The sequence below is a fragment of the Protopterus annectens genome, chromosome 7.part0, assembly GCF_019279795.1.
Source record: "Protopterus annectens isolate FY-2018-M chromosome 7.part0, PAN1.0, whole genome shotgun sequence".
NCBI classification, from domain to species: domain Eukaryota; kingdom Metazoa; phylum Chordata; order Ceratodontiformes; family Protopteridae; genus Protopterus; species Protopterus annectens.
In genome coordinates this window covers 1,213,407,639-1,213,418,235 of record NC_056739.1, presented here as the reverse complement: position 1 = coordinate 1,213,418,235, position 10,597 = coordinate 1,213,407,639, and the positions used below count along the sequence as shown (strand labels likewise).

General features: G+C 37.0%; 1 protein-coding gene across 1 annotated transcript; it reads left to right on the top strand.

Moving 5' to 3' along the window:
* Nucleotides 1-5,922: 5,922 nt before the first annotated feature.
* On the top strand, nt 5,923-7,883 carry LOC122806981 (cholesterol 25-hydroxylase-like protein 1, member 2). The gene has a single exon (XM_044077842.1). The coding sequence runs from the start codon at nt 6,157-6,159 to the stop codon at nt 7,096-7,098; it is 942 nt and encodes a 313-aa protein (XP_043933777.1). The 5' UTR covers nt 5,923-6,156; the 3' UTR covers nt 7,099-7,883.
* The last annotated feature ends 2,714 nt before the right edge of the window (nt 7,884-10,597 follow it).

Genomic DNA, 10,597 nt, shown 5'->3' with positions numbered 1-10,597 from the left:
TCTGTGCATACTACTCTGTACAGGGTGGTACTTAGATTGGAAGTGTCCTGACGGCCCCATATTTGACACTTGCTTAGGATCCCCAGAATGCTGACACCTGTCCTGGATACAATACTAATCTGATAGCATTTCCAACAAAGAACTACAGTAATCAAAAAGGCATTTCTGAATCCACTAAGGAAAGAGAATTAAAGCTAAGAACAAAGCAGTATGCTATTCATACATACTCCATGAACATGTTACAATAACACAAAGGCATTTAAAACATTTTTTTTTTTATTTTGCTATAGTCCTGTGCTTAGCCTGTTGAGTCCTTTTCAGTGGCACTAGCCAGACAGATAGCAGGAATCACTTGCTAAATGATGACATCTAATACAAGAATGTTTGATACAAATGTGAGAAATGTTATTCGTTAAAGTGATTTGCTCAGTTTTCTAAGTTCACCGCAGCATTTAGTGTCTTAAGTGCCACAGTGCACTTGTATTACTTTGTTCCCTTATTTATTCAATTATTTATTTATTTTAAATAAAAAAGCTTCATAAACTTTCTTGTTAAACCACAGCCCAAATAAACCTGGTGTATAACTCAGTGATGTCGACTAAGGGATAACGTTAGGTGCATCCATAGACTTTAATGGGCACATCTATGTGCATGCAAAGTGATGTGGCCATTAAAGTCTATGGATACACTTCATGCTTTCCCTAAGCTGAGGTCACTGAAGTAAAAGGTCACTGTTTATTTTCAGTGACTCAATGAAACAGAAAGTGGTACTTTAAAAACAAAGGTCTTAAAAAAGGTGTGGCCAAAAACGTTCACAGATGGGGCTAAAATGTTCCTTGCCACTTTTTGCATCACTTACTGTGGTGACAAATTAAACTTTTTTTTACTAAACAAATCACTTTAAGTTGTGGATTTCTCATATATATATATATATATATATATATATATATATATATATATATATATTCTTCTTCTCATTATACTTTTTTGTGTTATTTGTGTTATCTTACCTTTGTTTCATGTTGTATTCCTTAGCAGGCTAAAATGGATCCTTATTGGAAGAGTCCATTGCCACCAAACAAACAGATGCATAAAATGAATGTGTACCAGCAAAGTATAGTCCTAGTTCTGACATTCAAACTCTCAGCCACTGGTACCCCACCCCCCAATAAATTAGGTGAGGAATCCTTCAGTTTAAGCTGAATGGTGGAAGTGTAAAGCACTGCACATAAAAGAATCACAGCCACACAGAATGCTACTACTCTGCCAACCATCCAAGTCCCTGTTATAGGTTGCAGTAGTGTTTTACAGATACTAGACTGAATTTGTGATGTTTTCTTTTGAGTTACAAATGGGAAAGAGAACCAGAGCACAGTAAGCCCAATTCACAGTTAACAAAAGGTATTAGGTACTGCAAAAAAATAGAAAGTGGATTAGATAGGAAAATGAACGGGGAAATATTTTGCAAATAAGATAAAATCTACCAAAACTATGAAATAGTCAGTGCAAAAGGGAGGCCAATTGGGAGTGGCATACATAACACACAGGAGGCAGTAATGACAGCAAGCAGCAAGACTTTGAAGAAGGGCAAAAAATGACAGTAGGAGACAGGCCTAAAGACAAAGGAGTAAACTACCCAAAAAATTTAAGGATCAGTGCAGTTTTGCAGTATAGCTGAAGAAGACAAGTGGGACAATGTCGGGGGGGGGGGGGGGGGTTAAGTCCCATCATAAAAATATGTGCAATTGACTGATATTGGATATCTAGGGGCAGGGTAAGTTCACTTTGGGATCTTAAGCCTCTATTTATCTGAGAAAAAAAATTAAGGATATAGGTTCAATTCATAGCAAAGGACATCTAGGAAGGCAGTCAATAGGGACCTCTGTTTAGAAGAAAGTTACCAGTGAGCAGCTAGCCCTTCTGAGCCAGTCAGCAGCTTCAGACTTATTTATTTATTCATTTGTTTGAATGCAAGTCCAACTGGGCAGAACCCATTTTTAATGGAGGCCTGGGGAAAAAAGTTCTATTACAGTACATTTATACTGACAAGTGAATTTCAGGCAGTTCTCAGAAAAACAACAATTATATTTGCCGGGAAAAAAAAACAATTACAAGACAGGTGTATACATTAAAGTATTTACATCAACAATTATAAGTCTTACAGGTCTTGTAGCTCTAAAATCTTGCAGGAAGTAAATGGATTGATACTATAGAAAAGGAAACATCACTGTAAAGAAGTATAGTGTTCTTATATTTCAGTAAAGAAATGTTTGCAAGGATTTCCAGATATATAATGAATTAAGTTATAAAATTATGTAGGAAGGGAGACTTTAGTATGTATAGGTTTGTAAAGAGTTAAAGAGACATAATGAAGTTATAAAAGTATGTAGAAGCGGAGGAGAGATATTAGTATTGTATAACAGAATAGTAGTAATAGCATATGACTGAGAGAGCCTGGTATAGGATTAGTTCTGTTTAGGCTGCCTGTTCCAAATTGGTCTATCTAGAAGGTTTATAGCTTAGCTATACAGTGGATTTGTGAGACTTAGGAGTTATCAGGGGCAGGAAGGTCAGCTGGACTACAAATAATCTTATGCTTGGCCAGTTGAGTCCTTTTCAGTGGTACTAACCAGACAGAGAGCAGAATGGCGGGCAGCAAAAAGACAAGAAGAAGAAGAAGGACATGGTGATGTCAGCACAGCAAGAAGACAGAGGAAGAAGAAGCAGAATGGAATGGAGAGCACAGGGGAAGGAAGCAGCATCTACACCAGTAGCATGACTGAATAAGCAGCACTTTCAATATTAAGCAGATGCAAACACAAAGAACAGAGCAGGATAATGTTCATTCAAGTGTTGTGTAACATGAGATAGTACAGATGACAGTAGGAACGTGCAAAAGATTGCAGGGTACTCTACCAAGTTGCAAAAAAGCTCTAAATTTATTTATTTATTTAACATTTGTTAATTGGGAAAGTCCGACTTGGAACAAAAGCAATTTTCATCGGAGGCCCAGGGAAAAATGTTCCAGATGCATGTCTTTGTAAATAAATAAAGCAGATTGCCTTAGAATTAAAGAGTATAACCCAGTGTTGACTAGTTAAGGCAAAATAAGGGCCAGAATACCCAGTACTTCACAGAATGTTCTAATATGAGACGAAAAAACAGATCAAGGAAAAATTAGTCACAGACCTTGGAAAACACATGGAAAGTGTAAAACACAGTAGTGTACAATAGTAGTAACTTTAGCAAGGACAGACAGGAATAAGATAAAAAGGGCCCTGATTATGACTCTGGTGACTGAGGTATAATTAGAAGTTTGACTGCTTGACTACACAGGTAGGAAGAAGGATGGCATTGCTATCCTGGTAGGAAGTGAGTGAGCTGGACAGAGTTCTCACTGAGCTGAGGTGTAGGCCAGAGGTCTTACTGATACACATCACAAATCTGGGCATGTGGAAGGGCTATTGGGTAGTCCAGTCTAAAAATAAAAGACAAATCTAAAAGGCATGATTTCAGAGAACATAGTGTTAGATGCTCCTGTTGGATTTAAAGCTGTTGGTTGTGACATAGGAGTTAGCATTGTTGCCTCATGGTGTTTGTTTCTCATGTTCAGTTCTCAGCTGGGGAGCCTTCTGTGGAGAGTTTGCACCTGTTAATTATATATATTTATACAACGACCCCCCCCCCCCATTAAAATTCCAAAACGTGCACGCTGATTGGTCAGCATGCATGTTGTAAATCATACTTATACTAATGGAAAAAGATCCAGTCGCCCGGACTTTTTCCATTAGTATAAGTCTTTTTACATCAACGGAGAACGCAAGATCTCCATTGCTTTTTACACACTGTCTTGCTATGTTAAACTCCTTTAACATAGCGAGACACTTTGTAAAAAGCAACGGAGATCTTGCTTTCTCCGTTGCTTCCACCCACAGCTCTGATGTACCGTGTAAGCATATGCATGCGCGGTATATCAGAATTGCCGCAGAATACCAGACAGCTGTGGAAGGGCAGCAAGGAGGCATTATACAATGCCATTATTTAAGAAAAGTAAGTTTTTTTTTCTTAAATAATGTCATTGTATAATAGCAATAACCCATGCCTGGGTGTGGGTAATGCTGGATTTACCCACGGTTATCTTTGTTTGGCCACTCGGGCTTCACCCTCATGACCAAACCACACCAACTGTGGGTAAATCCAGTATTACCCGCACCCAGGCATGGGTTATTGCTATAATATCTCCTACCTCTGAGATCACACTACAGTGAAAAAAGGACACTAGATAATTGAAGCGCTAACTCTTGAGAGTGTTTGAATGGAACCCATTTTATATATATATATATATATATATATATATATATATATATATATATATATATATATATATGTATATACCTGTGTATATATAATATATACACACACACACACACACACACACACACACACACACACACACACTTGAATATGTCGGTATTCTTTGACACTGACTATTCTTAAATGTGTATAAACTATCATTTAACTTCAACATTATGAAATAACTTTTCTACAAAAAGTAATTCCTGAGTTCTGGGTTAAAATGCTGATGCTGCACTCATTTGCTCTTTTTCTTTTGTAGCAACTAACAAGGGGAAGGGACAGAACACAAACACTTTATCATGTCATGTTTTTCTTACTGTAACATCATCCAAGTGGTCATATTGTCTTTTCTAGTCTAAACAAGCATGCCTCGCATTTCTTTATTTCCTGTATTAACAAGTGAAAAATATGGAGCAGAAGACATTACTGTAATAAGTGAAATAAATATTACTTACAACAACTAAACTATATGAAAGAACATTATTCAAGGAAACCTCACTGACATTTAGAGGGAGATGCACTTCATAATATAGTTTTAACTAATGTATATGAACTCAGAGGCACAGTGAGTCCCAGGCATACACCCAAGATGAATAAGTAATAAGTGAGAGGCAAACTCCTGTAATTTAAGTACATTATTAAAAATTGAGAAGATCAACTCGACACTGTAAAACTCCACTGCCAGTCATGAGCGGACAGGTGATCCGCTGTGGCGACTCCTAACCGGGAAAAGCCAAAAGAAGAAGAATAAAAATTGAGAAGATATATGCAGAATCAAATGTCCTGTTTACTACTATGTAACTAAGTCCCCAGTCTAGTCTGCAGAGATGCCTTAGACAGAGCATGACTTTTTTTTTTTTGCACGTGCACAACAGCTACTTCCATTTAATACACTAATCTGCAAATTATAATAACAAAGCTTTCCTATTTGCATGCCTTATCCACTTCTTTTCACTTTTTGATTTTGTTTCCTAAAAAAGCTGCATAACATTAGTTAGCAGGGGGTTTAAAAAATCTAATATTCATTCAGCAAAGTTAAACTCATTCGTACAGGTGGTGGTCCGTAACTATACAAGTCTTTCATTGTTTACTGATGCATAAACTTACCTACTTTATAAAGTCTCTTTGAAAGACAGTGAAAAATAAATATTCATATTTAAACCTGAATAAAATGTGAGTAAATAGCAACTAAAAACAATATTATGTAATTAAAACTTTTTGCACCTGACAGGGAGAAAGGTTTGTCAGTGTTGTTAACTCATATGACTCATCTGTTAATTTACAGTTAGAAGCAAAGATGTTCTGCATCCCTCTGTTTTTAATTACTTTTTATTTAATACAATATACACAACATCTTATCAACTCACAAAGCAAAATAACAGAGCACATGCCACAAAATAACAGAAAGTGCATATTTAATATAGGAAAGGAAGACATTTCAACTTCTAGGAGAGGAATATAAACATAAAAAACTTACAAGGTTCATTAACTTACACAGTTTGATAAACATGAGGAAAGTTAAAGAAAATAATTAACATTTAAAATCAAGAATACGTTTTATCAGATGTAGGTCCCTTTAAGTGAAAGCCTCCTCAGGAAACTCAACCCAGCACTCCTGAGTCTCTTTTGTTAGCGGAGAAAGGCAGTGGATGAGTGCCAGGAGTAAAATATACCGAGGCAGACTTTTCAGAGAAATTCAAAAGGGTCTGTTTGAAAGGCAAAAGTGCAGAAGATATGCTCATCACAGATGCATTTCAACTAGCTGACTGAATTTAGTACAGAATATCAAGCGAAGGGAGGATGGAAACAATTCTGGACCACAGCTACTACCTTCAGATCATCTGCCCAAATAATGAGAAGATCTTGCAGCCATTTTGGGATTATCTCTGCACAAACTACTTGGACATCATTAGGTCTCCTCTGTTTCCTGTGATCCTGACGGTGTCCTGTTACTTCATATTCTGCATCCCTTACCTGATCTGCAACATGATGGGAAGAAGGTGGCCCTTCATCCATAAATACAAAATACATCAGAACAGAAACCCCAATTTGTCCATGATCCTGCGTTGCTGTGCAGTCACAGCTTACAATCACCTTTTCTTCATATTTCCAGCCTCTGTTGCCCAGTGGTACTGGAGGCCACCACTTCCTTTGCCTGAAGAAGCTCCGTCCATTGCTGAAGTACTGATTGGAGTTGTGGGTTGTCTACTGCTCTTTGATTTTCAATATTTTATCTGGCATCTGATTCATCACAAAAACAAATGGCTGTATAAAACCTTTCATGCACTTCACCACGAATATATGGCTCCATTCTCCTTAGCTACACAGTGTCTGGGGGGGTGGGAACTGATCACAGTGGGCTTCTGGACTAGCGCAGATCCTATCTTTCTCAAATGTCATCTGTTGACTACCTGGGTTTTCATGGTCTGCCATGTCTATGTTTCTGTGGAAGACCACAGCGGGTATGACTTCCCATGGTCTACATCACGTCTGGTGCCCTTTGGAATTTATGGTGGTCCTGTCATGCACGATGTTCATCACCAGAGACCTATGACCAACTTTGCACCACACTTCAGTCACATGGATAGACTTCTGGGCACACATTCTAAATTTAGCTACTCAAAAGGTTACCTTGAACCTGAAGGAGTTAATGAAACTTGCTGTGCTAGCAATGATTTGGATAGTTTGTATGATGACAGCATCACACCAAGTGAGAGAACTGCTATGAATAACAAAAAATGACTCTGAAATATTAACTTGCTACTGGGCAAAATACAACTCTCAAGAAGAATTAACATCTAACCTAAATAAAGGTTTGGAGTCACTAGACCAGGATAACAAATATAAAAAAAATAAGACATTATCCTTAACTTATTTAACAAACCCACCAACGTTCTCTTTAAATCCTTTTCCTCACATTCTTTGTAAATCTTTGTTCTTGCATGCTATGATTACTTTGAATGCTATAGCCTAATACAGTGTGGAGAGCATCATCTTTGATTACTGCACCTGAAAACATGCTTCTCATCATTTTCTGGCATTTAGCCTCTCATGTGGTATTTGATTTGTGAATTTTGTCAAACTTCTGCTATTACTTGAATTGTATGGGCCTGCAGGACACTGAGGTTACGTTTCAAATTTATAAAGCATGTGAAAGAAACTAATTTTACTTGTTAGATAACAAATACAAATATACTGTAAATCATACACACAGACATGCACATTCCAAACAAAGTGCTTGCTAAGTGTTATAGTCAGTACTGTTATTTCAATTATAAATTTTACTAAAATCATTAATGTCTTTATGTTTTAAAGTTGTGCAGCACTACAGAATTACACTGAAAAAATGTTTTGTCCAGTATGAAAAGGTGTGGAAAACGATTTCGTTAAAAAGCACAATTCTTCTGTATAGATGGAAAAATACCATATGAAACCTTTTGTAATGAGGGCACTCTTTCTGTATACATGGAAATAAGCCACTTGAAGCCTTCGGACTGACCTGTTGAATATAAATCATGCACCCTGTATGACTGAGAGTAACCTTAGGTGTCATTTTCGGCAGCTCTCTGGTAAAAGCACCAAAGCAATACAGAGCTTAATGAAATACGTAACTTATACAGCTAAGAAGTGATTGTGTGTGTGTGTGTGTGTGTGTGTGTGTGTGTGTGTGTGTGTGTGTGTGTGTGTAAATTCATTGTGGACACTCTTTCATGAGATATATATACATATATATATATACACACATATATATATATATATATATATATATATATATATATATATATATACACACACACACACACACACACACACACACACACACACACACATGCACCCACCCATGCACACACACTCATCTGCATACACATACATACATATATCAACATAGTGCACAAAACGAATGTTACATGATGATCAGATATATATATATCTACAAAAGGCAGAAGGCATGTAGAAAAAATATGGAAGAGATGCCTAACCAATCCTTATAAAGTAAGGAAATCATCGCTGATGAGGGCAGAATGCATTCTAGGAAGTGAGCTGGCAGAGAGTTATTATAATGTAACTGTAACTGTGACCAGTGAGTCAAAATTCTGCTTTCAGTACTGCAGGACAGCAGTTACTTTAATACAAGGGGAGTGCATACATACATACATACTTGTTATGAGGAAGTATTAGAAAATGTGAAGCACGTGAGAAGATGGAAATAAGCTGAGAATTAAGCCTGGACTGTTAATGTTTGGCTTGCCTTTTTGGTATTTCATTTTGTTACTTATATGTTTATCGTTTGTTAAACAGGTAGTCATACTGGGCTGATCCACAGATATCCCTTTTGCAGATGATACTGTGGTTGCAGCAGATATAGTTATTGGATGTAAATGATACTTTGGCAGCTCAGGCCCTTACTTTTAGTTAATCTTGCTAGAAAATCTAAGTAGTCAAGTTATAATGTTCTAGATCATGATATGTACTCTTCCTGTGGTCTCCTTCTTCATAAACAAGAAAGAGGAGACTTTTGCCTCATCAGCTCATTGCTACTTCCCTTCTCTTCTCCTTTTGCTATGTATCTCACATTTTTTACAGCCTATCAGCTTTTGATTGCCTTCGCTAAGAAAAGAATTCCCTTTGTGTGTTTTGTTGTAGGCCTTTGCATGCACCTAAAGGCATTATCAATGCACTCATTCATGAGGATCAATGTTTGCATGAACTACTGCTTCAAAAAAAAAAAAATACACTTGGGAGATCTGCTTTATTTTATTCTGTGTAGTATCCCAGGAACACCAAATCATACTGTTAATGTAAACAGTTACAGGCTGGTCAAAGAGGTGATGCCACTCCCTGCAGTACCCTAACTGACCCTAAAGAGAAATTACATGAAAAAAGGCACTAAAACTCATCTCTTCTTTCTAGTTTCTTTTACCTGATAATCTGACTAAAATACAAAGACATGGACCTTTTTTATCAGATAATGGCCACTTACCTGTTGAGTCTTCCTATGTCCTTCACTGCTGCATAAGCAAACAGCTCAAGTTTTGCTAACGGCTTTACTCCTTCTATACCTCTCACAATTAAATCTAACCCTGCATTCCTCATTTTTTTACTGATTATGAACTAACCTCAGTCCAATGTAAAGATGCTTATTGTATATACCGCTCTATCTCTGAAAAATGTTTCCCAACCTTGGTCACAAACAACCTACTGTTTACAAGCTCTTCCATGTGTTTTGAATGTCTTTTTTCAGAAATATTATTCTCCATCTTGTGCTAGCCTCATCTTGCACATCAGATACTTTAAGTACATGAAGTTTGTGTCATGTTCTCATTTCATCCTTCTTTTTTCTAGCCTAGTGCATGAGTTTATATTAAAAGTTAAATAAAGTGTTTGGGTTTATAGTAAATGTTAAATAAAGTGTTCTGTGCTCTAGCCACTAGTACTGCAACACAGTAACATTTATATAGTTACAACACACTGCTATCTTGCTTAATCAGACAGTATCACTATAACACATGCACATTATGCCTATACTGTCTATATGCTACCTGTACAGAGTTGGTACAGACACACCTACGCAAAAATCTTATAACAAATCACACTACCTAGGACTCAGTCCTAGATGGCACATTCTTTTGAAGTTGTTAACACCTTCATCTGATGTAAAGATATCTATGCGATATAGAAATTGTCATTCGGGGGCAAATGTGGTAAACTAGCAGGCATTTCAAAGGCCGTTTGGAGGATTCCATGCACAGTTGGGGGAAAAGGAAGAATCTGAGAATAACCCTGAGGAATAAGATGACAACTGTATGTAGGAAGGTGCAAGTCTGATGAACACCTCTGGACCCTAGATGACATATAAGACTGATGTGAAAGCACTACCCTTATAGCCATACATCCGAAAGAACTACCAAATATGGTGTTTGCAGCAGCTTAACTATAGTCTGATCTACATTAGGAACTCACATGCCTGAACATTGTTAATGTAATGGAAAAACACTGCTATACAAAACAGGTGAAAAACAATTGATATGTAAAGGGCATAATAGCACTGCATAATCAGGAGCTGAAAATGAGGTCAGATTTTCCCATGCCTGTTTAATCTTGTGCCTGAAATGTATGTCGTTGTAAAGCAAAGTGTGGGAAAATACTATCTTACCAGATGTGAACTAATTAAGAACGCATGCAAGAGAAACATGCATGCTTAGCACAGTGCATATTAAACTAAAATAAAGCTGACCTTTCA

Excerpts from the sequence above, each read along its gene's own strand:
- LOC122806981 (XM_044077842.1), top strand. The coding sequence starts at position 6,157 with ATGGAAACAATTCTGGACCACAGCTACTACCTTCAGATCATCTGCCCA.